General features: G+C 44.0%; 2 protein-coding genes across 6 annotated transcripts; one reads left to right on the plus strand and one right to left on the minus strand.

Annotated features, from left to right (window-relative positions):
- Positions 1 to 517: 517 nt before the first annotated feature.
- LOC118086602 (galectin-4) lies at positions 518 to 17011 on the plus strand. Of its 4 annotated transcripts, XM_035118419.2 has the most exons (11): positions 518 to 658; positions 1899 to 1987; positions 5147 to 5342; positions 7477 to 7596; positions 9464 to 9514; positions 10769 to 10816; positions 12166 to 12189; positions 12355 to 12384; positions 13763 to 13851; positions 15836 to 16001; positions 16868 to 17011. In XM_035118419.2, exons 1-11 carry the CDS (start codon positions 632 to 634, stop codon positions 17009 to 17011), a joined length of 984 nt encoding a protein of 327 aa, XP_034974310.1. In that variant the 5' UTR covers positions 518 to 631. The 4 variants fall into 4 exon arrangements, with proteins under 4 accessions (XP_034974310.1, XP_034974312.1, XP_034974311.1 ...); XM_035118421.2 differs by lacking the exon at positions 12355 to 12384; XM_035118420.2 differs by lacking the exon at positions 12166 to 12189.
- Positions 15836 to 20452, minus strand: BLOC1S3 (biogenesis of lysosomal organelles complex 1 subunit 3). Of its 2 annotated transcripts, none has more exons than XM_035118424.2 (2): positions 20381 to 20452; positions 15836 to 19127 (listed from the first exon to the last, which is right to left on the minus strand). In XM_035118424.2, the coding sequence occupies exon 2, from the start codon at positions 19114 to 19116 to the stop codon at positions 18541 to 18543; it is 576 nt and encodes a 191-aa protein (XP_034974315.1). In that variant the 5' UTR covers positions 19117 to 19127; positions 20381 to 20452; the 3' UTR covers positions 15836 to 18540. The 2 variants fall into 2 exon arrangements, with proteins under 2 accessions (XP_034974315.1, XP_034974317.1); XM_035118426.2 differs by having other exon boundaries at positions 20408 to 20430.
- Between the last annotated feature and the right edge of the window lie 6880 nt (positions 20453 to 27332).

Raw genomic sequence — 27332 nt, forward strand, 5'->3', positions numbered from 1 at the left:
TACAAACCAGTTTCCCCTAATAGAATGCAATTTGTATGTTATTGTCCCTATGATGAGCATTTTATGTGCACCTTTACATCAGTACATGTGTTTTTTAGCACATTGCTTGGCTGGAGAACTGCATTGCAAAATTCAGAGAAGTTAAAATTTCAAAGGATGGCTGTGTTTCAGATCATGTATTTACTCAAACAGTACGAAGTTCACCTTCAAATACAAAATAAACAGAATTCTACACACACCCAATCCCTAAACAGAACTTTCTCATATGAGCTAGCAGGTAGTAACCCTTTGCCTGCTTCTGTAGTTTTGGCGCAGAGTGCTTTAATGGCTGCAGAAGAGGCAAAAATTCAACAGATAACCCTTCTCTCCTCTCCTTGCTGCACCTTCATGTTGTAAAAAAATGTATCGTGCCAGAAAAATAAGCGGCTAACAGTGTTGTTGGAGCAGGTTCATTGCTATCTCTTGGGTACCTGATAATAGCTTTATTCCCATTTGATAAAAGAACAAACAGCGGGCAGCTTTGTACCCCGCCTACTTTTCTGAGGAAACGAAACTTAATTCTGCTTTAGCAAGCTTTTCCTTTGCCTTCAGAAGGGCATAGAAAGAGTGCTGAGATCCAGGAAGCTCCAAGATGGCTTTGCAGCCTATTTTAAACCCGGTGAGTGTGGAGAGAGTGTGTAAGAGGGGAAAGCTTGATAAGGTGGTGGTCAGGAAGGCTGCATAGACATATTCTAAGAGGTTGTGTCTCTCCTAAGGATGAACTAGCCGGGAGATTTAACTAGCCCCTTCCCTGTCTCCTTGCAGCAAGCTTTCTATGTACATCCTTACAGCTAGGATTGAGCTGCTGCAAGGATAATTGAGTTACAGAAAACCCCCAGAGAAAATGCAGATCAGAAGCGGATAAGGCTTTTCTTGGCAGGGAGATAAGTAAGGGGGAAAGCTCAGCTGCTCAATTTCTCTGGATTCCTCCAAACTGACACTGTTTTGTGAGAGAGATTCAAGTGCGTACCTGAACTTTAGGTTTGCACAATTAAAGTGGAGTGAAGGGCTCCGTTATCCTAGTGCAATAAATCTGATTAACCTGGAAGAGCCCTTTTGTGGTATGGAAAGTGGTATGGAAATGCATTGAAAAGGATACGATGAACGAAGTAGCAGCGAGAAGACATGTAATCTTCCTGCAAGCAAATTGGGATAGATGCTCATTGTAGTTTAAACAAATTGGAACAAATGCTCAGTAAAAAACAGACATCGCCTAAGCTTCATGTTAGCTCTGTGGAAGTGTATCAGGATAAATGCTCGATAACCTTAGCTACAAAACAAAATGAAAAAAATCCTTCCAGTAGCACCTTAGAGACAAACTACCGTAAGTTTGTCAAAGGTATGAGCTTTCGTGTGCATGGTATCTGAAGAAGTGTGCATGCACACGAAAGCTCATACCTATGACAAACTTAGTTGGTCTCTAAGGTTCTTCTGGAAGGATTTTTTAAAATTTTGTTTTGACTACATCAGACCAACATGGCTACCTACCTGTAACCTTAGCTACGTTACCTCAACCAAAAGGCATGGTAAGAAAAAAGCAAGGCAAAATTTAAAGTGGTTCTGACTCTTTGCTGCCTTCCAGTCAATGCAATCTAAGTTGCCCCTGAAGTCCCTCACTCCTTGCGCACTAACCAAATTTGAGTCAAATCTTTGCCCAGAGTGTCCCCACCACCAAGTCTGGCGCCTTAAGCTAAAAATGTACGGTATATTTTAAAAACAGGACTTTAAAGGCCATTTCCATTGTTTATCACACCAATGATATTCAGAGATATATTTCGCCTGGGGAGATTATACTTGAGTTTGGGGAATAGGGACCAAGCCGATGATCACCTTTTTCTTTTCTTTTTTCTGCCCCACAGAGCGTTCCCTTTACTGGCCCCATTTTTGGGGGTCTGACTGAGGGGAAGATGATTGTAATCCAAGGGCAAGTCCGGGTTTCTGTGAAAAGGTTTGTCCTGCTTCCACTTAGCTCTTTGTGCCCTTTTGATAATCATCCCGCCTCATCAATACCTTCCCCTCACATTTGATTCTCTGTTTCTACAGTCTTTCCATCTCCTTCCTCTTCACTGACTTTCCCCTGCTCTCCCAAATTCCAGAGAGTGCCTCACATTTTGCATTTAACGTGACATTGCTCTGTCAGGAACAGCCCTAGCATTGGGCAGAGTAAGTTGGTTGCCTCAGGCGGCTGAAATTTTGGGTGTCGTCAAGACAAGGCATTAAATCATCTCTGATTTACTTTTATATTTACTGAGATTTTTACTCTCAGGGAGATGTGAGATTTCCTCCCTCAGGCGCCATAATAACTTGCTCAGCCCTGGGTAGCTTTCATGTTGACATTAGAGGAGGTGTCATTTGCATTGTGCCTCAGGGGACAAACTTTATTTGTGTGAACAAGGAACCAGGAGAAACAACGACATGAGCAGTATTTTCCTTTTGGAATAGTTTCCCGAACGATTAAAGCCACAACTCCATCCAACCTTTACTATCATTATTTTTAGCTGTTCACCACATAGCTGCCAAGTTTTCCCTTTTCTTGCGAGGAAGCCTATTCAGCATAAGGGAAAATCCCTTTAAAAAGGGATAACTTGGCAGCTATGGTTCACCACAAGTGAATAAGCTGCTTCTGCAGTGGACTTCCCCACCCATACTGATGTGGTCTACCCTCCAACTTGGAGGGGTTTTACATCAAGCCCTACCAGTATTCTTGATTTTAAGAATATCTGTAGAAATATTATAATTTACCATTATTTAGCCACAAACGGGGATGGTTCCGGGTACTAATGCCCAGGCAAGAACATGTAGTGTTCCTCACACGGGATCCACATTTTCCTCCCCTTGAAAGTGTGGTGCAATTTTTAATCTACCCCTCTCCTTTAGCTAGGGTGGTCACTTAGATGTCATCCCAAATACTGTAAGAGGGGACAGATTTGCCCAAAATTTGCAGAAATCTTGGGTTTTACGTATCTAATGCTAGTCCTCCTCAGAGTTAGACTCATTAAAGCTAATGGACAAGGCTAACGTAGGTTCACTATTTTAAGAGGTTCTCCTCAAACAAAGTTAGAGAAATCTGTGTACCATAATTTTGTTTTATTTTAAAAAGATCCATACATCTGCTCTCATTATAGTGGTGAAGACTGTGAGCAGCAGGTGCTTGTTGCTGATGGGCCCCTGCAAGGTCTCCTTACTGACTGTTTTTAAATCATTGATCAATTAATTAAACTTATTAGTGACACACACATACACACAGTGACCCAGACAACTTAGAAAAATAAACATGTAACACATACATTAAAATCAGCATAAAGCAAAACAGAAAAAGCTAAAACTCATTAGTATTTTAAAAAGGCATGACTAAAGTCTTTTACCTGTTTTAGGCCACAGGTAATTCCAAGCCAAAGGTCTGGTGATAAGATTTTTTTTTTTTTGCCTGGTGCCTAAAGGTAAGTAATGATGGCACCAGGTGAGCCTCCCTGAGGAGAGCATTCCACAAATGGGGAGCCATCACTGAAAAGGCCTTTAAACAGGGTTTAGAGCATAAATCCCTTCAAACAGAGGACTGTCTTCTGTAAAGGAGGGCATACAACCTGCTAGAAGAGCAGCAGGATTAAGGATTTAGGGCTCATTCCAGTGAACACTTCAAAATACCCATAGGCCACCTTGTTTGGTGCTGGTTCTGTATATAGCATAGCTCATGGTACTTGACGCTAATTTCTGTGGAGAAATTATATCCCTTTGATAGGGATTTTATTTTTAAAAGAAGCAACAATTTACCAGTTGCTTGAAAACCAGCCCCTAGTAATGGGGTGCTGTTCTTATACAGACACGTGAGGTAAATTACCACAAAACCGCCTGTAGAACATTCCATGGCTGCCAATATGGCAGCTCCCCCACCTCCACCTTTGCCCATTACTGGTGGTAAATGGGAGTGGGGATGCCGCCATAAGCAACCATAGAATGGTCTTCATGTGTTTTGTGGTAATTTACCTTACACAACTGGCTTTCAAGCAACTGGTAAAGTTTTTTATTTTATTTTAAAGAAGAATCATTCAAAAAAGCCTTTCTTGTGTGAGGGAGATACTGATCTGTGGGTGCTGTTGAGAGGCTTGTTTTGCAGCCTTGTATAAAGAAATTGTTGTTGGGTTTTTGTTTGTTTTTTAAACAAAGTTTTATGACGTTAATCTAAGGAAGCAGGAAACTAGTTCCTGGTACCAAAGAGGACTTTGTTTCTTGAATAGCACCCTGTCACACAACAAGCTGCTTTTGAAACGGTAGGAACTCTCAGAAATGGTTTATGTCATGAGGCGGCTTGGGGAGAAGATCTGTTAAAAAGGCAGAAACCACATTAAGCTTCCCCCTCTCTTTAAATTGCGTCAAAAGTAGCTATTTGAGGATCCCAGCCTAAATGGCTATTTTAAAATTTATTCTTATTTTATTTTAATATTGTGAGCCATGTTGAGGGTCTGCACTAGGCCAAAGGGAACTTCACACAAACAAACAAACAAACAAACAAACAAACAAACAAACAAACAAAATAGAGTGGACAGGAGCAAAAATGCTTCGGGTTCCTGTACCTTCAATAGGTATATAGAATATGGAACTTTTCTCACCCAAGCATAAGAAATCACACAACTTATGCACAGTTATTAAAACAAAGCCCTGTAATTCATTTTGCGTGTGGCTATATATATAGTTATTCACTCAGAATGGTAGGGGTGGCTTGAAGTGGCATACTTTTTGGGGGAGCAAATATTTTTATTGACTGGTTTTCTGAACATACAAATGACAAACATTATCCTAAAACAGAAGCATGGTAGATAAATAGGTACCGCTCCGGCGAGAAGGTAAATGGTGTTTCTGTGTGCTGCTCTGGTTCGCCAGAAGCGGCTTTGTCATGCTGGCCACATGACCTGGAAGTTGTACGCTGGCTCCCTCGGCCAATAACGCGAGATGAGTGTGCAACCCCAGAGTCGGTCATGACTGGACCTAATGGTCAAGGGTCCCTTTACCTAGCTCTGTTAACATATGAAATGAAACTAAATTAAACTATGTCAGTCATATATATATGAAGCCCACTGAGCTTCAGCCCAACCATCCCTTCACATTTCAGATTCTCGGTCAACCTAGTGTGTGGCAATGGCAACATCGCCTTCCACTTCAACCCCCGTTTCGACGAAGGCCGAGTCGTCGTGTGCAACACTCAGCAACATGGCCGCTGGGGAGCTGAGGAACGGGCCTACAACATGCCTTTCCAGCCAAATATTTATTTTGAGATGATCATCAACGTCAAGAGCCACTGCTATCAGGTGAGGAGGCTGGAGAAGCTGCTCCAGCTTGCTGTCTACCATGCAGCCCCTTCCTGTCTCACAGGGGGAGGACTTGATAATTTTCAAGTGCAAGATTTATCTCCAGCATGGACTCTGACTTGGCTTTATGTTTAGGCCAGCAGAAGATTGGCCCCATAGCAGTGCAGTAATAGAGCTGCTAGCACATTTGCGAAGCTAAGCAGGGTCAGATTTGGTTTTTATATTGGATGGGGGGGGGGCTCGTGTTGCAATTCTTGCTTTGCAGGCAGTTGGAGTAGATGACCCTCGGGGTCCCTTCCAACTCTACAGTTCTATGATTCTATAAGAGAAGATGGAGATGTTCTTCCTTATTCCTTCCCCTCCCACTGCATTTCTGTTAGAGATGCGGCTTGGCTGACAAGAACAATTTGGCAGGGGGTGGTGATAGTGAAGAAGAAATATATAAAGTCTGTATAAGAGCTGTGCAGGCTGGCCCGATGTTGCAATGAATTCTCATGAGGACTTAAAACAGAAATGAACAGACCGATATGGAAATTGTGGAGAAATGAACTTGGGACTGGAAGAATTAGAAACCTGCAGAAACTTGAATGGACTTATCTGCCCATCCCTAACCACAGTAAGCGTGTAGCTGGGAAGTGAAGTGTGTAGGGGGTTCTGTGCATACTTTCACGCTGAGGGGTGTGGTGCTTGTACAAGTGTGGGCACAGCCTTCCATTTCAGGAGGGCCAGGCTTCTGAAAATACAGAAGAAATGCTTCATATGTGAGATCTGCTGAATGGGTTTCCCCACAAGTCCCCTTTGTTTGATAGCTGCTACCACCTAGTGGGTGAAGTAGAACAAGGGTGGAATCCAAGAAGAAAGTAGACAGCTACAGATCATATGAGACGGCCAGTACAATGCACCAAACTGTGTTTCCCTGTGGGCTGTCATTCAGCTTTAAGCAGCTAGGCCAAGAGACAACCCAAACTGAAATATACTCGGAGTCGAGAGTGAATTTCATGCTCTTTATTCAGCTCATATTCATCAAGGAGAAGAAGAGAAGACGAATGGCTCTTTTCCCAAAACCATCTGCTTATATACATTATTTACACAATGGGCCTTGCGTGATTGGCTACTTCAGGGCTACACCTGTGGGCCAATTATATTGTGGATTGACTTCTGCCTGCAGCCTGATTGGCTGCTCCTACAGGCCAATCAGGTAGCAGATTCACTTCTGCCAGCCGCCTGATTGGCTGCTCCAGCAGGCCAATCAGGTTGCGGATTCACTTCCACCTGGAGTTGGATTGGGTAGCTCCCGCTGATTCTGAATCCTATTGTTCTAGGATTCAGCTCAGTACATAACACAAACAAACACAGGACACCAATCAATCAATCAATCCAAGGCATCATGGAGATTGCTGTAGTCTGTATAATCATGTATGGGGGTGTATTTAAGGTTATAATAATTTTATTCAACAACCTTTAAGAAATAAACTTGACAGTGAATTTTCTAAATGTTTCTATTATTAAATACTGAAACCATAAGAGGAGGGGGGCCATGTGTGTACCACCAAAAAAGGAGACACAGATTTGCGTAATGTTTGCACCTGCTATTTTGCCATCATCTGAATGGAAATATACGGTAATCCATCTCGTCATAGTGGGGAGGGCAGGGGCAGTGTGTCACGCTGTGTCACCCGAGGCAAAACAGGAATATGCTGCACTGCCACGCTACACCTCTTCCTCCTCCTTTACCTGGGTTGCTTGGTGGTGCCCATGAAATGGCAGCATTGGTGGGTTCCGGCGAGATTTGGCAAAATGTCACAAAATCTTGCCTCATCTCAAAGGAACTCGCCTAACCAGTTCCTCAATCTCCTCCAAACTCATAACAATAAAGTTAAATGCTAAGAGCTACTTATATCCAATTGTAGTTCTACACAGAGTAGATAATTGAAATTAATGGACATGATAGTCGGTTTAGTTCCATTAATTTCAATGAGTCTATTCTGATTATAATCTAGTTCAACTCACTGACTCCAACACCTTAACTAGGTTGTCCCTGCAAATTCCACCCCTGGATTAGGAGCCCACAAACCACAAATTCTGCCTATTGTTTCCCAAGAACTAACCTCACCTCTTTCTTCCATTATTCTAGGTATCCGTCAATGGCAACCACTTCCTGGAGTACAGACACCGCCTTCCCTTCCATGAGGTCCAGACATTGCAGATCAGTGGAGATGTCTCTTTGAACTGCATCAGCTTTGCTGGCACTAATGTGAGTTGCACAGTTTCACCTCTAATACCTCCCCCAATTTCAGTTTACCATGGTGGATCATGTACCTTGTAATGTGGGTAGCAGCCATTTGCAAATCAAAGGAGAACACTTAGAAATGTGTCAGTCTAATTTTAAAATGAGGTGCTGGCAACTGGTGAGATATAGAGTTGGAAAAGACAAAACATTTGTAGTTGTAGTTCTCATGCAAGCTTGAACACTAGAAACAAGATGCAGTGAATTTGTATGAACAACTTACCCTTCTTGGGGAGCAATCCTGGGGAGGGATGCTGCAGACCTCCCTCTATGCCAGAGAGGGTCATTTGCAGACAGGCTCTTCTTCCTGTGGTGGCAGAAAACTTAAGTGCCATCGGTGCTGTGCTCTGCCATTGCTGCACCAGCAGTGGCAAGACGAACAATGAACTGTGTTGGAGCATGCCAAGCCTCTGTCAGAGGAGGCTGTGGGTGCACAAGATCCCAAGCCCCCTTGTGACCCCCAAAAAACCTTCAACTGCATTGCCTGGCATAAGTTTTGGGGACTTGGCAGAATTCAACAGAATTACACACACACACACACACACACACACACACCCTGTGCCCCATTAGAATTGTTCTGTAAGTTATTTTTGAAACGTACTTGCTGTGCATCTTTGCCAGTTTTTGAAGTTTATTTCACAGCACCCTCACTGAAACACAAATATTTGAAACAGAAGATTTTGCTTTATATCACAAGGTGATCAGCAGGGTTAAGATTCTTCTTGATTAGTCTTTGCCTGATACATGCAAGCACAAGAAAGTAGGCAGCAGGCAGACCTCTCAGAGAAGGCATTCCATAAATAAGGTACCACCACCAATAATGCTAAGTTTCAAATCTCCAAATACAGCATATCAGGTAAGAGAACTGTGAGAGGCATCTCTGAAGATTCTGCCAGAAGTCTCATGGCCATGTTACCCAAGATACTGCCAGTTGGAGAAAGCAGAATGGGCCAAGCTGGATAAGTGATCTGACTTAGTACAAAGTGGCTTTGTGTGCTCATTGTTTGTTTGTTTGTTTGTTTAGTCGTGTCCGACTCTTCGTGACCCCATGGACCGGAGCACGCCAGGCACTCCTGTCTTCCACTGCCTCCCGCAGTTTGGTCAAACTCATGTTCGTAGCTTCGAGAACACTGTCCAACCATCTCGTCCTCTGTCGTCCCCTTCTCCTAGTGCCCTCAATCTTTCCCAGCATCAGGGTCTTTTCCAGGGAGTCTTCTCTTCTCATGAGGTGGCCAAAGTATTAGAGCCTCAGCTTCAGGATCTGTCCTTCCAGTGAGCACTCAGGGCTGATTTCCTTAAGAATGGATAGGTTTGATCTTCTTGCAGAAGGGACTCTCAAGAGTCTCCTCCAGCACCATAATTCAAAAGCATCAATTCTTTGGCGATCAGCCTTCTTTATGGTCCAGCTCCAAACTTCCATAGATCACTACTGGGAAAACCATAGCTTTAACTATATGGACCTTTGTCAGCAAGGTGATGTCTCTGCTTTTTAAGATGCTGTCTAGATTTGTTGCTTTTCTCCCAAGAAGCAGGCGTCTTTTAATTTTGTGACTGCTGTCACCATCTGCAATGATCATGGAACCCAAGAAAGTAAAATCTCTCACTGCCTCCATTTCTTTGGAAGCCAATAATGCTATTTACTCATTCATATATTTACTAATGGATGTATCACTTTTAAGGTGGCAGTTTTGGATCAAATTGGGAAAAGAGACAGTGCCAGAGGGGCAAGCTGTGTTGTTGTTGTTGTTGTTGTTGTTGTTGTTGTTGTTGTTGTTGTTGTTGTTGTTTTTTAAAAATAGTTCTTATTTCCAAATGTATTTTTATTGTGTTTCAGCCTCCACCCCCCTACACCCCTCCTGCTTACAATGTTGTGACAGCTACCACAGTAAGTAGAAGCCCTTAGTTTGTTTCCATCTCTTTGCTTTGCAAATCCAGTAAAAGGGGGGGGGGCTGCTGGTGGGGATTGATTAGTACTGGTTATTTATGTAGCAGTTTCAATGTACAAAGTGCTTTACTACATTCACCTTCATAACTCCCTGCAAGGTAGGCCACTAGTTTTCCCATTTTCAGGTTGGAACGGAGAAATAAGTGATTTACTCAAGGTCACCCACTGAAGATCTAGCCACATGGCTGTTGAGCACATGGTGCTCTGGGGGAAAATAGCTGAGAATCCTGTTTGTGTTCACATTGAACCTTTACCTCCCTAATTCTTGGAAGCCAATCACAGAATCACAGTTAGAGGAGCCTTGTAGACTAGGAGGGGGGAAACTCTGCCCCCCTCCAGATATTGCTGAACTACAACTCCCAAGGAAATGTGGCCAGAAATTATGGAAGTTATATTTCAGCAAAACCTGGAGGACCAAAGGTTCCCCACACCTGTTGTGCAGATCATCTGGGCCAATCTTCACCACTGTTTAGCACTAAGGCATTCCTAGAACAAGGCTGTCTGATGTCAACTTGCAGACCTCCAATAAGTGCAAGCCCTATGACCCCATATACGTAACCAGTGGTCTCATACCCTGCATTGCTCAGAAATTCTCAGAAACAAACAAACAAAAAAATCAGTTCATTTTTGAAAGCAGTAGTTTAAATCAGTTCAGTCTTGAAAGGCTCAATGTGACATCTAACTATATCCAAACAGACAAAAACCTGTGTCTTCATCTCAGGAACCATCATTCAAAATTTTGCTACAATATCTTAAGAGGTGTCCAAATGCACAGTGAACAGGCAGACCACTTTGTCAAACCACTCTGACCATTAAGAAATTATCCTAACGTCAACTGAAGTCTACCCTTCTGTAACTTAAGATCTAGTTCATTCCCAGGAGCAAATGAGTCTTTCACCTCTTCTTTGTGACAGCTTTCCAGATATTTGAGCAGTGTTATCATATCCCCCCCCTTAGTCCTTAAGGTTAAACATACCAATGGAGTGCACCTCTGGGGTTGAAGTCAAACGGCTGTGTTAGCAGCACTAAAGTGACCTCTGCCTGCAGTAATAATAATAATAATAATAATAATAATAATAATAATAATAATAATGCTGAAACTGCATCCCAGAGCTAACAGAGTCAAAACGCTAATTATCCTTCTATCAGTGCAAAAGTTAATGCTCTCTTAATGATATATCTCTTTCTTTTCAGGTTGGTGGTATGTTTGCTCAGCCGAACTTTGTGCAGCCATCTTTTTCTGTGAGTAGCTTCATGGAAACTTCACAGATCCTATAAACTACTGGGCTAAAGGATGGGAGGCCTGAGGCACAACCTGGCACCCTGATCCACTCACAAATGGTGACTTACTGTGGTTGCTGCACAACAACAGAATCCTTTTGGCAAATGGGAAGGCCCAGAGCTCAGTGGAAGCAGGGCATAGCTCCATGAGAAAGATACATGCTTTCCAGGTTGCGATCTTATACAGTCATACCCCTGGTTACATTCGCTGCGGGTTGTGTACATCACAGGTTACGAACGCGCCGAACCCGGAAGTGCCAGAATGGGTTACTTCCGGGTTTGACGATTCGCGCATGCACAGACGTGCTGAATAATGTCACGCGGATGCACTGAATTGCGCGGCGAGCATGCGCAGATTTGGCGCTTCAGGTTGTGTACTGCTCTGGTTGCGTACGGGGCTCCGGAACAGATCCCGTTTGCATCCAGAGGTACCACTGTACTCAGTTACCTGGCTGGGAATAAATCCTGTTGAGATCCGTGGGACTCTTCTTCTTCTTCTTCTTCTTCTTCTTCTTCTTCTTCTTCTTCTTCTTCTTCTTCTTCTTCTTCTTCTTCTTCTTCTTCTTCTTCTTCTTCTTCCATTTTTTTAAAAATCAATGTATATACAACATGAAAAACAGCTGTAGGGAAATATTAGAAAAGAACAGAAAAACAAATCAAGCACATGGTAGCCACGTGCTTTAATCCACTTTGATTGTGCAAACCTAAATTTCCTGGTGTGCATTTTAAATCCTACCTGCCCACTGACAAGTCAGGGTTGCAGAGAGGAAGTGAGGATTAAGGAAAGAATTGGGTTAAGAATTAGGGTGAGATGTTAAATGAGAAGAAGCTGGAGTATTCATAGATTCCAGAGGGATGATTTTTCCTTTCTTTCTTAGTATAGATTTTGATATTTCATGCAGGGCCCTTGCAAAGAAATCATTTGAAATTATATTAAGGGGGGGGGATTTACTTAAATGGACTAATCAAAAAGCAAGACTCAGTGCTTTTTTCTGGGGGAGACACAGGGGTACGCATACCCCTAAACATTTTGTGAATCTAAGTTTGGACTCATTAAGGGGCAGTATTTCAATGTGAGTAGGAAAACGAGAGTACCCCTAAACATTTTTTTTTTTAGAAAAAAGAAGCACTGGCAAGACCAGTCAGTGAAACATTCTCTCTAGTTAGTGGACAACTCTGGAGACATTTGATTGCTCCACCTATTCACTGTGTTAAACAAGTGTTACCTGAAACAAAAAAAATCAATACAAACAATAGTAAATTAATTAATACGTAAATTAAATGATCACTTTTCTTTTCATTCTTTGCAGACAAGGAAGAAGAAGACTGCCCAGGTGTGTGGGTTAAAATCTGGGGCAATATTGTAGTCTACCTAGTTTAGATAAGGCAGGACTGAAGGGGTTCGGACTAGATTGAGTTTTGATGCTTTTGAGTTCTACGATACAGTATTATTATTGCAAGGCCTTTCCCTTTTTCTCTTTTTCGTCATCTTTTCTCAGGGTAACAGTGGAATAACTTTGTCCAATCCTGTGAGTATATTGGTGTTCTGTTTTCTATGCCTCATGGTTCTCCATCGTAGATAAATTTAGAAATTTCTGCTCGTTTTTGACATAGATTAAAGATGGTAAGCTGGCAGCCTGTAGGCCCCAAATATAATTTACAACACACCCACACAACAGATGCAGCTCCTTTTGGCTATATGAAGTGTTCTTGTGACATTTTCCCCCCGAAGCTCCTGAATCTGTCCACTCTTGGGAGACAGGACACTTAGTCAAGACTGATTGGTCTGATCTGCAGCCAAGTCTAGACATAGGCTGCATAGTTAGATTAGGGAAAGCTGATTGTTAAGAGGCAGCAAAGCATGCAGGAGTCAAAGAGGGTCTGGCCAGGGCACAGTGAAAGAAAAGGCTCAGCAAGCAAGTTCAAGAGGCAACCAAGGTGCAAATATAATCAAGAGTTTTGATCTGCGTGCCAGCAGCTTCTCCCCTTAAGACATGAGCTATGACAAGTTAAAGAGATTCCATAGCACTACAAAGAAGATATTTATATTCTATCAGAAAAGACAAGGAAAATAGAAATAATGAAGTATGATATTTGCATATTTATTGGCACAAAGGTAAGGATGCAACTAAAAACTAAGAAAGTAGTCCGATTTTTTTGGTGTTTAGAGGCTCCTCATAATCAGAGGCACTAAACTGTACCTTGCTTCTCGTTCTAGCAGTTCAGATGTACTTGCTTTTTAGGACTAAGGAAGAGTGATTACAGCTGACTTGTAAATTGTGTCCTTTGGTTGCAACCGGCCTACCCCATTTCAGCCTATGATAGAGAAATATATCAAGATCCACTGCTGTAGGCCGACCTGTCCTGACTTCTGAATGCAGGAACATTCTTCAGCTTCCTGGGTGGCTTCAGCTTCTGGGAGTCTTAGTTAATAATAATAATAATAATAATAATAATAATAATAATAATAATAATAATAATAAATTATTTATACCCCACCCATCTGGCTGGGTTTCCCCAGCCACTCTGGGTGCTTCCAACCAAATATTAAAAACATTACAGCATCAAATATTAAAAACTTCCCTAAATAGGGCCGCCTTCAGTTGTCTTCTAAAAGTAAAATAGTTGCTTATTGCCTTGACATCTGCTGGGAGGGCGTTCCACAGGGCGGGTGCCACTACTGAGAAGGCCCTCTGTCTGGTTCCCTGTAACCTCACTTCTTGCAATGAGGGAACCGCCAGAAGGCCCTTGGTACTGGATCTCAGTGTCCGGGCTGAATGATGGGGGTGGAGATGCTCCTTCAGGTATACAGGACTGAGGCCGTTTAGGGCTTTAAAGGTCAGTAGTTCTGCTTTGTCTTTTTGCTTCTCTTGATGAAGGACTGAATCCGTGTTGTTATTTTTCCAGGCTGTTCCATTCCACATTGCCATCCCAGGGAATTTCACTCAGTTCCGCAAGATTACAATTGTGGGGAATGTGCCTATTCACTCGAACAGGTGCGTTTGCAGAGAGGGCAATACTATACACCAACTTCCTACATTCAATTATCATATGAAGTTGAAGCCAATCAGAAAGTATCTGTCAAATTATGTCTGCAGGTTCCAGAGATACAACCAATCTAATTCGCTTCCCTATCACTTTTGAATCCTATTTTGCTGCCTTCTTATTAAGTTTGCCTTCGCTGTGTGTAGTTTTTTTCCAAAATATTTCTTTCTTTCAGAGTAATTTTCTTTCTCAATTGGCAGTGACGTTGTTTGGGAACGACACGCAAGTGTCATGAAGGGTGGCTGATTTCATAACACATGCAGCAGAAGCTAGGTCAACATGTGTGCAGGTTTGCTTTTCTGCAAATGAGGACAATAAAGAGAGCCAGTGTGGTGAGCACTGTGGTTCAGCTGGAGAGTTCAAATCCTTGCTCAGCCATGAAGCTCCCTGGATGAGGTTGAGCCAGAGACTCGTAGGCTTATTGTGAGGGTAAGGCAAAGTAATCTTCAAAGATGCAACCCTGAGTATATTGGGAGAAAGGGGTGGTACCAGTGTGGTAATACAAATCTGATCCAGGGCAGACAGGTCTAAAAAGATCGAGGGCTTATTCAGACTTCCTGTTACATTGTGCTTTTCAGGCACAGATCTGGGATTTAAAGCTCTGTGTCAGAGTGATGTTGGTTTTTCTTTTTTTAATCCCAGTGCTTCCCCTGGAAAAATCCGCATTTTACTGCTGAATCAGAGCAAATAACCATCTGCAGAAAACTTGATTGCTGTAATCAGCAGTAAAGCACAGGTCTCCCTATGGAAACCACCGGGACAAAAAAGAAAACCTGCTTGGACACAAAGCTTTAAATCCCAGACCCGTGCCTAGAAATGTGAGCATAAAAGGTAGTCTGGATGAGCCATAAGTGAAATAAAAGCCAGACCAAGAGGTTTAGGGCAAGCAGATGAAAAAGTGAATTATTTAAGAAGGCTGTAGAACAGGCACCCCCAAACTGCGGCCCTCCAGATTTTTGGCCTACAACTCCCATGATCCCTAGCTAACAGGACCAGTGGTCGGGGAAGATGGGAATTGTAGTCCAAAACATCTGGAGGGCCAAAGTTTGGGGATGCCTGCTGTAGAACAAGAAGCAGAGAAAGGCAGGCTCAAGAAGAATGTCTCTCAGGTAAGTATTCTCAAATACCCATTTGTTTTGTGTATTTTTTTAAAAGAAAGTACAAGTTGTAAATACTGTAGTCATTTACCCAGTCACTTCTGAGAGAATCCTCAAGGCTACGGCATTGTTACATTGTTACAAAAAGTATCAAAATAAGTTTTTCTTTCAGGCCACATGCAACTAACAGATACTACGCATATTTACTCAGAACTAAATCCCAGTGAGTTCAATGCAGCCCACTCCAAGTTAAGTGTACAGAAGATGATAGCATTAGATATTTATACTGGGAACAGCCAGGCTAGTAAACATTTTTAGTGGACACGTAACTTTATTTGCAAAGTCGTGAAGAAGTTATTTATTCCACCCATTTTATAAGTTCTTGTAGGCAGGGGTTACATTTCCAGGTGTGCATGAAATTGTATATAGTGGGGAACACTATCTAAAAAACCAAACTCCGCCAAGAATCTGCCAAACTCCATCACAATTGCTGCCTCCAAACCTCCTTTCTCAAACTCCCAACTCTCCACAGCCCTCAAAGGTCTGTGCAAAGGCTCCTTGATTGCTAGCCATTTCCCTGCTCTTTTTGTGTCGTTTTTGCAGTTTTTCTGCTCTTCTTAGGCTGTTTTTGCCCTTTAAATTGATTTATTTATATCCCGGCAATGCGCATATATGCAGTCGTCCATAAGTGGGGAAACTTCTGTATTGCTTCCACTGCATTAAATTGGCCAAGGATGTCAGGGAGACTTGGTTCTCTAAGATCTATGCTGGGTTGAAAGTCGTGTTGTATCATTTTGGAGACCCCAGGAATATGCATTGTTGCCCTCCTTCCTCCCAGATTCCATGTGAACCTGAAAAACACAATGAGCGGCAACATCGCCCTGCACATCAACCCCCGACTGAAGGAGGGAGCAGTAGTCCGGAACACCTTCATCCATGGCAGTTGGGGCTCTGAGGAGAGGCACTTGGCTGCCATGCCTTTCTCCCCTGGCCAGGCCTTCCATGTAAGAAATACCTTTGGGGGAAAGCATTTGCACTGGTTTACATTTCAGATCTTTGTCAGAAGGCACACCTCATCAGCAATACCAACTTAGGTTGCAACAGTTACACAGAAGCTTCTGACATTCTGTGGCAGGTACTAGTTGCCACAGCTGATCTTGGAAATACCCTTCCAACACTCTCCTTGCCCCCTGCCCTTTTAGCAGAGAGGAATTGGCACTTACTCCTGCTCTTCATGTGCAGGTGGGAACACATGAAGAAGGACCATGTGTACCTTTGGCCTGATCAAGGAAAGCAGTGTTTATACTGTATTCCTATAGCCATTTTACTGGCTTATACTTGCCTTTCCACATCAGACCATCAATTCCAGCATTCTGTCTCAAAAATGCCTTTTAAGCAGCTATGAAGGGAGATATTGCCCCCTCCCCAGATTAGCCTAATGGGGACTAAGGGGCTGGACTTTTCTTGGGACCAGAGGCCCAGAGAGCGCTCTACTTTTAGAAAGTAGTGCTATACATCTGACAGAATTCTTGGCACTCTCAACAAACTGCTTCCTTTTAGGAAATCATTAAACTGGTATAAAATTAGGGTTGCCATACGCCCAGAATTTCCCAGACATAGCCGGGATTCGGCAGTCAGAAACAGTGCCCGGGTGGAAATCACTGTGATGTCTGTGAAAATCTGGATGTATAGCAACCCATGTCGGAAGTGATTCTGCAAAAACAAACAAACAAACAAAAAACCCCTCAACAACAGTATGGCAACCCTAATAAAGTTGATATAATGAATAAAACCTGCTCCATGCCTCTTGTGCGTGGATTAGTATGGTTTGAAAACTCAGAATAAAACATTTCTTACTTTCTACCACTAGATGGAGATCACCAACCTAAAGACTAACTACCAGGTGACTGTGAATGGAATTGTGATATTCAATTATACTCATCGGATCCCTTCAGGACAGGTGGACCACCTGGAAATAGCTGGGGATGTGACCCTCTCCTGTGTCCAGTACTGACGAGTCTCTGTTCTTCTTACACAACAGTTTAAATAAACTATATTGAAAGAGAAAAGCAAATACATTTTTGTAGTGCCTTTCCCCCCTGTGGATCAGCGCTGCTTCAAACCACGTCAGGCATACCTGACCTGCAAGGCTAATGCTCACTATTATGGCTTCCCTACAAGGAACCTTGGGAATTATAGTATGAAAGGATCACTTGCAGAAAAAAATGTGGTACCCTGTGGGTAGGGAAGCCATATTTGTGAAATCTGTTAAACCTTTTTTCTGGTACTGATGCAAATATACAGGTGTTGAATAAAGATGTTGAATGGAGATTTTACTAACTGGACAGCAGATAGAATTTTTTGTCTCAAATTCAGATAATCATTTACTTCTTCCTTTGTACCCTTAATCACACTTTGCAGTTATGTAAATTATGCTCATATGCCTCCTTGATGAAAAAATAAATGCCAATGAAGATAGATGGAATACTTGAAACTGCAGCATTCAATGATATTCTGTATAGTTGTGCTATTTTTGTCTGAGCAGAATCCATAACCACCTGCAAAAGAAAGTATGAAGTAACAAAACAAGCTCACACAATTAATGCAAGGTGTAACACAACTCTCTCACTGAATTCCACAAATACTCAGCCTTCTGTATCCAGAGGATTGTGTTTTATAAAGACACAACTAATTTCAAACCAGTCCCGTTCCACCACCATCATCATGGATCACAAGCTTTTACAGGGTGAGTCTTTTAAAAGAGGCCCCGTGGAACATATGTACTCTGTATCCACGGGGCCTCTTTTAAAGGAGCCACCCTGTACTAGTCACTTGTTTAATCACCTACATCAGGAGTCCCCAAACTAAGGCCCGGGGGCCAGATGCAGCCCAATTGCCTTCTAAATCCGGCACGTGGACGGTCCAGGAATCGGCATGTTTTTACATGAGTAGAACGTGTCCTTTTATTTAAAATGCATCTCTGGCTTATTTGTGGGGCATAGGAATTCGTTCATTTCCCCCCCAAAATACAGTCCAGCCCTCCACAAGGTCTGAGGGACAGTGGACCGGCCCCCTGCTGAAAAAGTTTGCTGACCCCTGACCTACATTAAATATGTCTGTAGGTGGGCAGGCTTTACCTCTCTTTCTCAGACTATTCACATGTCACAAATGAACAGAGGTATGTGTGGACAGGCAGACTAGGTTTTTTCATTACATGAAATGGAAGCTTTTAAGATGTTGGTGCGAGTATAAATATGGTAAGCATTAGCTTTAAAAATTCAATATACCTTGAAGCGCAACAAAAGATTTATCAAGAGCAGTTTAATTTTCTTTGACTCTACCATGCTGGACTATTTAGGCAAGATTATTACAGGATATACAAGTGTGATTGAAACACTAGGCATCAAAAGTTTTGAGTCAAAAGCTTCTATTCCAGTTTCTTATTGCACCTTATGGCCAGGGTTGCAGCAGTCTCTCTGTCTCTCAACACCTTTAGCTGCCTGCAAAAAGCAGTTAATTGGCTAGCTATTGTTCTAGAACCAGTTAGGTGTTTACTGGAGGTAGCTCTATCTGGATATCAGGCAGCAGGTTGCAGCTGGTGATGATGTCTATCTTTTCTGCAACAGCACGCAAGTCCTCCAGGACAAGCCGGATGTTGTGTGATGCGCTGATGATGCCATTTTGGGAGTTACTGAGCTGTCCAGTTATGGCCCCAATCTCCTTGATAGCAGTCTGGTACACTTGCTTGACGGTGCTGCTGACATCGTAGTACAAGCGGGCATTACTCTCGATCAGCTTCTGCTGTAGCAAAGTGCTATAGCGGCCGCGATGTCTGATACGAAGGGCAGGCTTCTCTTCAACCGCTGTGGAGGACCCCAGATCCTCATTCCTGAAAACTATCAGTGGAGGCAAGTCCGTGCTGATCAATTTAGGCTCTGCTTTTGGCCTACAGGGGCTAGCATCTTCCTCCTCATCTGTTTCAGAGGCCTCCCCAGCAATTTTTACGCCGGAGAGGTTGGGACATGAAGCCTGGGGTATGGAGGACAGATAAACCTCTTCCTCTGAATCAGTCTCTGAGGCTTCTCCCTGAACAACAGTGTTGTACCTCTGGGTGGTCATTTTTGCATTACCTAAAGAAACAAAAGCAACTTCAATTTTGAGAATTTGTGATGGAGATCAACCTACCAGGATAATCCCTAATATCCTATTATGGAGCAGTAATTAAGAATAGGATGTACAGACAGTGCTGTTGATGTGGGAGGTTGATGGGGTGGGGCTATACAAAAAATGAAGGAACTGCTCCACGAATCCTCCATGTCCAGAGACCAGTTCCATCTATGTACTGACAGAGGAGAGAACATAAGGGGTGGCTCCCTCCATCATCCCCTCTTTTGTCATCTCAGGGACAGCTGTCTAATCACTGTTTGAGACAGAGGTGAGAAACCTCAGACCTGGGAGGCAAACGTGCCCCTCCAAGCCTCTCACGTCAGTTTCACATCTTCCTTTTGCCAGGCTGGAAGGTGTCCTCAAACTCTGATTATGCCACTTTCACTCTGCCCACCATGTGGCTTCTGGAAGTTCGCCCAGAAACTTCCTCCATCCCCTCCACATTCACAATGTCAGCAGTCTTATAGCATACCATTACCCAATCCTCTCACATGGGTTACCCCAGGGTTGTTACTTTTAACACACCACCACAAACGAGCTTTGTGCAGCATTTGCTAATTTATATCTATTAAACTGTTTGCTTTTAAAAGCCTACTGTAACTACCACAGCAGCGAGATACCATACATCTCACTTAAATAGTTTTAAGTTGCTCTGGGTTGCCTTGGGCACGATAAAGCAACTGACGAAATCAATTAATAATAATAATAATAATAATAATAATAATAATAATAGCGAGAAAGAATGTGGCCAGGCTACCTGTGTGACTGCTCAGTGTGTACTTAAGGTGCTAAATGCAGATAGGAAACGTCAACACCCCCCCCACTTCATAGAATCAGAGAACTGTAGAGTTGGAAAGGAACCCAAGGGTCATCTAGTCCAGCCCCATAACATGCAGGAGTCTTTAAACTGGATGCGTTGCCACCCCAGCTCAAGCAAAGGCGACCCCCTTGCAGAAACAGCCGCAACACCCCCCATCCTCCTCTCCTCTCCTCTCCATTTTTTTCTCTCACAGCCTGACCCAACGGATGCCTACTCGGAAGTAAGCGCCACTAACTCCAAGGGAGCTTTATCCTGAAGTAAATGCACACAAAACTGCAGCTACTCTCTCTCTATATATAAATGCAGCTGCTGCTGCTATTATTAATACTGCTCCTACTTGCCTTAGGTACGGCATACACCCTCCGTCCCCCCAAAAAACCACACATCAAAATCAACCTTTCGATCAGGAAGAAGCGTCTCCACCTTTGAGTTGGTCACATGACACCGACGGATCACGTGCCGCAGCAGCGCTTCGCTTTATGTTTAGAGGTTAAAAAAAGCAGCAGCACGTGGCGCATGCGCGCTGGCGGCTGAAGGCTGGCGCGAGCCGTCCCCTTCTCTCAGCCAATCCCTTCTCGCCGCCGCCTCGGCTTCCCTCCCTTCGCGAGCCCAACCGTCGAAAAGTTTTGAGCTGAGGAGAGGCTATAAAAGGGGCCGCTCGGCTGGTGTAGAGCGCGTTTCCCTCGGGAGCTCTCAAGGGCGTAGTAGGGGAGAAAGGGAAGGGATTGCTCACGGTTGGGCGGTGGTTGTGTGTCCAAAGACGCGCTTGCTTACTTAATTTCATAGAATTTATACACCGCTTCATCGTAGACACCCACCCATTCACTCTCAAAGCGATTTACCAAGAAACAAGAATAATCTACAACCCAACTTTGAAACACGCCAAAGTTAACCTGCTAACACAGATTGAAATGACCTCGTCGACTTACTTTCTGACATTATGAGCTGTTGGTCTCCCTGGGGAAGTTGTGGACTGGACTCTCCTTCCTTGGAGGTTTTTTATTTAGCAGAGGTTGTTGTTTAGTCGTTTGTTTGTTTGTTGTTGTTTAGTCGTGTCCAACTCTTCCTGACCCCATGGACCATAGCACGCCAGGCATTCCTGTTGTTATAAGAATTTTGAGGTCATATCTATATATATATAATAATGGTTCATAAAACATGTACATGAATGTACAGAAACATGTCTGAAGCAGCACAGGAAAACAGGCCTGACTGACACCATTTTGACTCTCTCTGACCAGGTGTTCCTCTGCAAGGAAGAAGTGGGGTGGGGGGAACCTTCTCATTGTCTCAGGAATTAAAGTGATAATCCCTGGCATCCTGATACCTGACTGCCAGACAAAAGGGTGTGATTAACTTGGCTGGGAAACAGGGAAATGTAAATATCTCTCAATTTTGTTGATTAGGTTTTGGGGGCAGGGGACAGGGTCCAGACTGCTCAGATTACTGCCACCAGACCTCCCCTTTCATGATGTACCTATGATGAATCTAGGGAGGGGGGTCTTGGGCTACACCCCTTCTGTGACATATGGATGATGCTTCTGGGGGGTGGGCTGAAACCAATTTCAAATCTCTTTTTAAGGGCAAGACATCTTTGTTTGGGGTTCCTTCCTTGTTCTCCTGAGTGAGAGGAAGGACCCTGTTGCAACAGTTTTTATTCTTTAATAAACTGTACTTTGCTTTTGACAGCCTTAGTTTGGTCTCTGTCATTCTACGGCCAGCGGCAACATCGTGCCTGCTTGCCTGGATCCTTGGGCTCTCCCTGGGTCAGGATCCATTTCTCTGGGTTCATAGGAACCAGCTTAAATTTTACATCACTGTCTTGCACTGCCTCCCGCAGTTTGGTCAGACTCATGCTGGTGGCTTCAAGAACACTGTCCAACCATCTCGTCCTCTGTCATTCCCTTCTCCTTGTGCCCTCAGTCTTTCCCAACATCAGGGTCTTTTCCAGGGAGTCTTCTCTTCTCATGAGGTGGCCAAAGTATTGGAGCCGGACATGACTAAACAACAACAAAGCACCACAGTTCCACCAAAGGAACACAAGGGAACAACAGAGAACCTGCACAAGTGACGCTGACACCCCCCCCCCCGTATATTAAGTAAAATAGAAACACCGTCACCTGGACCCCCATCTGCCCCCCATCTACTTCTATTCCCCTCTTCCCAATGTCTCAACAAATGAAACTGATTTGTAAACATGTTATGAGAGACATTGCATATATTTCTGAAAATCTTTAATAATAAAACAACAACAAAGCGCCACAGTTGCAGGAAGCCACTGGAGGGGAAGAGCGCTCTTGTGCTTGAAAGCTGCTTGCTGGTTTCCCACGCAGGCAACTCTTAAGCCACAGTGAAAACAGGATGCTGGGCTACATGCAGGGCCAGATTTAGGTTTGATGAGGCTCTAAGCTACTGGTAATGGGGCCCTTTATATGTCCAGCTGTCCTTTGTCAACAACAAATTGTCACTGGTTTTTTGTGTTGAATATATGCTATATTGTACTATATTGTAGCGCGGGTGGCACTGTGGGTTAAACCACAGAGCCTAGGGCTTGCCGATCAGAAGGTCGGCAGTTCGAATCCACGTGACGGGGGGAGCTCCCATTGCTCGGTCCCAGCTCCTGCTAACCTAGCAGTTCGAAAGCACGTCAAAGTGCAAGTAGATACAGGCCCGGCTCTAGGTGCAGTCCTGGTGGCGCGGGGCGCCAGGGTGCCGGGCCGGCAGGGGGGGGGGTGCTGCACGCTGCGAGGGCGGGGGCACCGGAGCGATCTCCGCACCACAGCGCCAGGGCGCCAGACAGCCCTGAGTAGATAAATAGGTTACAGTGGGACGGTAAACGACGTTTCCGTGTGCTGCTCTGATTCACCAGAAGCGGCTTTGTCATGTTGGCCACATGACCTGGAAACTCCCTTGGCCAATAACGCGAGATGAGCGCCGCAACCCCAGAGTCGGTAACGACTGGACCTAATGTTCAGGGGTCCCTTTACCTTTAGGGACTCCACCACATGTCGCTGTTTTATGCCCATGGATGGTGCATCCTGTGTAAGGATTTTATGGACCCAGGTCACTCAGGACAGATGTCTTCTGACCACAGGAAACTGCCAGGATTGTTGCAAGTAATCATCACAGACTGTCTGTTGTGTTTGTGTGCATGTGTGTGCGTGAAACTCCACTTTGGCTAGGAAATTAGCCCAGCTGCTTCTGGATTTAGGGAGATAGGCCTGCAGTTATTTCCAAAATAACCCAATACGAGCCATGGATAGTTAATTTATCTTTAGTTTTTCTTGCAAGAGTTGCACTTTAACATGGCCTGGAGAGGAAGTTCAAGGGTTCCTTGCTGTTTCATTTTTGCTACTATCTCCTTCCAACATGTCCTTATATAGTAAGATTTTAACTTTCTCATGAACTAGAATGGACTACTGAATTTTTTTTTTATTTTTTTTCACGCAATAACTAAAAGAAAAGAAACCTTTAGAACTTTTGGTTCTCCAGGTCATTGTAAAGTTCAGACTTAAAGCCGGGACTACTTGATCATTAGCAGCTTAAACTACAGCAAGCTCATTCCCCTACCTACTGCATTTCAAGTTGCTTTTGCACATGGCAGTACACACTAGAGATGTCTTCACCTGAGGAGCATTATCTGTTTGGTTTTCCTGAGCCTGCAATCCCTTCAAATCTCATTCATAAAGCTGTCATCTGAGCATGTACAGTGGCTGCCTCAAAGGTACACACCACAGCTTAACCATGGCTTACATTCTGAAACTGGATGGAAGCTGGGATGAGGCGAAACACCTCAAACAGCAGCATTTATCAAGAAACTACACGATAGATATGGATTGTGGCTGATCATATGTAGAAGAAGAATCTTTATTTGTATCAGCGGCTAGCCATAGCAATAAAATAAAATGTACTGAGGATAGAGGTAAAAACCTAACTATAGAAAATCCATTTTGGGGGTTTACATCAATAATCAAATAATAGATCTTATTGCCCCCGCTAAAAACCTTGCAGTTTTTGCTGATAACATGTGTACATGGCTTCAGATGCCAGCTGTGAGAGTGCTCTGGACATAGCTGCCAAGTTATCCCTTTTTTAAAGGGAAATTCCCTTATGCTGAATAGGCTTCCTCGCGAGAAAAGGGAAAACTTGGCAGCTATGGCTCTGGAGCCAGAGTAAATGGCGATGTGTACACAGCCATGTTCAAAGAAAATGCTTGCCATGCAAAAACAAAAAGGGGGAAATGCTTAGTTTTTTGTTTTATTATGAAAAGTTAATCTTCATTTTCACTTTTTAGAAAATACAGGAACTTCACAGAAAGTAATTAGCAGAATAGAAAATGGAAGCTTTTTATCTAAGCCTAATTATTGTTGCATGGTGGGACAGGGTTGAGAACGGGGAGGCAGCAGGCCAGATTCAAAGGCACTGTGGACCAGATGGTCATTCCTGATATAGATAGTAAAATAAATGGGAGAAGCATGAATTTAACCACTCATTCAATGCATGCTATCATTGGCCCACTATTGAAATATCCAGTGACTGCTGTCCTCTGATTTTCCAAAGAAACCACCCTTACTCTTCCTCATCCTCCCTGCGCTCCTGTTTGTTTGCATTAGACATTTAGGTCAAATCATAGCTTTTTATATAAGGCTTTGATGCTTGCCAGTCATAGAATCATAGAGTTGGAAGTGACCACAAGGATCATCTAGCGCCAACCTCCTGCAGTGCAGGAATCACAGCTGTAAGATGTCTAATATATTGTAGATTTAAAAGTGTTTATTTAATTTTACTCTCTTTTTGTAAAGTTTTTTATTATTTCATTTTATAATGTATATAAAAGAAAGAGAACAATTATAACAGACAAAAATAAAAAAAAGATTATAAACATTCTAGTTTTGTAAGCAAAGTTATCTGAGATGATTTCCAAGTGCCTGGTATTTCTTCACCATTCCAATTTTTTAAAATAAAATAATTAAAAAAGGAAGAATCAAATCTTTAAACTTCTTGTAGAAATTTGAAGAAACACCATCTGGGCCATTTGGTTCATTTGGTTTTCAGTTTTTTTCCATAGCTACCGGTAGTTTAATTCCATCATAGCTGGTTGAGTGACTGAACCCAAAGAGAGCTCATTAATGGTTCCTCATCATGCTGGAAAAAAGTGACAAGTGGGGTGTCGCAGGATTCTGTCCTGGGCCCGTTGTTGTTCAATGTCTTGGGTGAAGGAATTGAGGGGATGCTCATCAAATTTGCAGATGACACCAAACTAGGAGAGGTAGCTAATGTTGCAGAAGACAGAATCGGGATTTAAAATGACCTTAACAGATTGGAGACATCGGCACAAGCTAACAAAATGAATTTCAACAGGGACAAATGCAAGGTTCTGCACTTAGGCAGCAAGAACCAGTGGCACCAAAATAAGATGGGGGACACCTGGCTTACTAGCAGTACATGTGAAAAAGACGGAGATGTCTTAGTGGACCACAAGCTGAACATGAGTCAACAGTGTGATACAGCAGCAAAAAAAAAAAAAACCCTTACGCTATTCTGGAGAAATATTGAGGGCACTAGGAGAAGGGGACGACAGAGGACGAGATGGTTGGACAGTGTTCTCGAAGCTACGAACATGAGTTTGACCAAACTGCGGGAGGCAGTGCAAGACAGGAGTGCCTGGCGTGCTATGGTCCATGAGGTCACAAAGAGTCGGACATGACTAAATGACTAAACAACAACAACAACACGCTATTCTAGGCTTTATTCAAGGGAGGCAATAGTACCACTCTGAGTCTATCCTGCTTTGGTCAGACCACACCTGGAGTACTGTGTCCATATCAGGGCACCACAATTTCAGAAGGATATTGACAAGCTGGAACATGTGCAGCGGAGAGCAATATTACAAGTTGTTTATATTGATATCTGCCCTCACCCACCTTTAAACAAATGTTCCCCACAAAAATACCTAAGCTAGAATAAATCACAGAGAAGTGCCCCAGAGAGAAGAAAGATGACGGTTGGACTAGATGTCCCTTGGTGTTCTTTCCAGCTCAACAATTTTATGATTCTATGAAACCGTGATGGCTATTCTCCACCTCCACAGTGAGGCAATATTGCTTTTGAATGCGTTGGGAGCGGGAGCCTGGGGCCGCCTCCTCCGAAGACCTGGGAGGCGCGGAGGACGCAGCCACAGGCTCGCGTTCCCTGCGCGACTCTGGAGCTTCGCGCCGGGAGCGGGAGCCTGGGGCTGCCACACTGCTGCGCCCCTCAGCCTTTGCCTCTAGGGGGGGAAATTGCCCCCTCCTGCCCCCCTGCCTATGCCCATGTGCTCAACCCACAGATGATTGCTCAGAGGGGAATGTGACCCCCCTCCCAGGCTGACAAAAGTTCCCTGTCCCTGGGTTAGCTGCGCATTTTGGTGTTCAGCTGAGGATAAAAACGAACAAAAACCAAACTACTAAGAAGGCAGCAAACTCCACTGATGTAACACACATGATACAGAAGGTGGGACCTTCCCAGAAGACGTTATATTGATTTACAGAATGCAGTATGTTACATTTCTTTCTTCAATCTATATACCGTACATCCAAGACTGTGCTGAGATGCCCAGGAATGAAGCGTCAAGGCTGCATCTCCCCCTCCCCAGAGGAGTCACATCTTCCTGAGCTGACTGGAGAGGACAGGAGTCATGGTGAAGGTGCATGTGTGTTATTCCCCACTTTTCTCCCACAAGCACTTACCCGATTGTCCTGAAATTTGGCCACAACCTCAGAGTCACATGTGAGCAGGTAATTATGCACTTACACTGATCAGCTGACACACCGAACACAGGTAAAAACCTGGATTTGTGGTCAAAAAAATTGCGCCCTCTAGTGGACATTCAACAAACAATGGACAAACATACTCCCAGAATCCCTCACACCCCGGAGACCACGCCTCCAACAAAGAGCAAACCGCCCCAAGACCAAGCCGCTCCTCAGGGAACCAAGCCCGCCTTGGAGATCGCTCCAAGACCAGGCTGCTCCCCAGGGACCCACGCCCGCCCAGGAGATCACATACCAGCGACCCCCTCCCCCCGACCAAGCCCACTCCACACACACACACCCACCCCACGGATCGCGTCCCCGCCAATTCCGCTGCCTCCCACCCCGAACAAGCCCACTCCACACACACACACCCCACAGATCCTGCCACTGATAACGCCACCCCCACAGACCAGGCCGCCTCCACAACAGTGCTAGGCCTCTCCAAACTACCTCCTGCGACCCCCTCCCCCCCAAACAAGACTACTCCACACACACACACCCCATGGATCGCACCCCCGCTGATCCCGCCGCCTCCCGGGACCCACCCCCACACC

Source organism: Zootoca vivipara, chromosome 6 (assembly GCF_963506605.1).
Source record: "Zootoca vivipara chromosome 6, rZooViv1.1, whole genome shotgun sequence".
Lineage (NCBI taxonomy): Eukaryota > Metazoa > Chordata > Lepidosauria > Squamata > Lacertidae > Zootoca > Zootoca vivipara.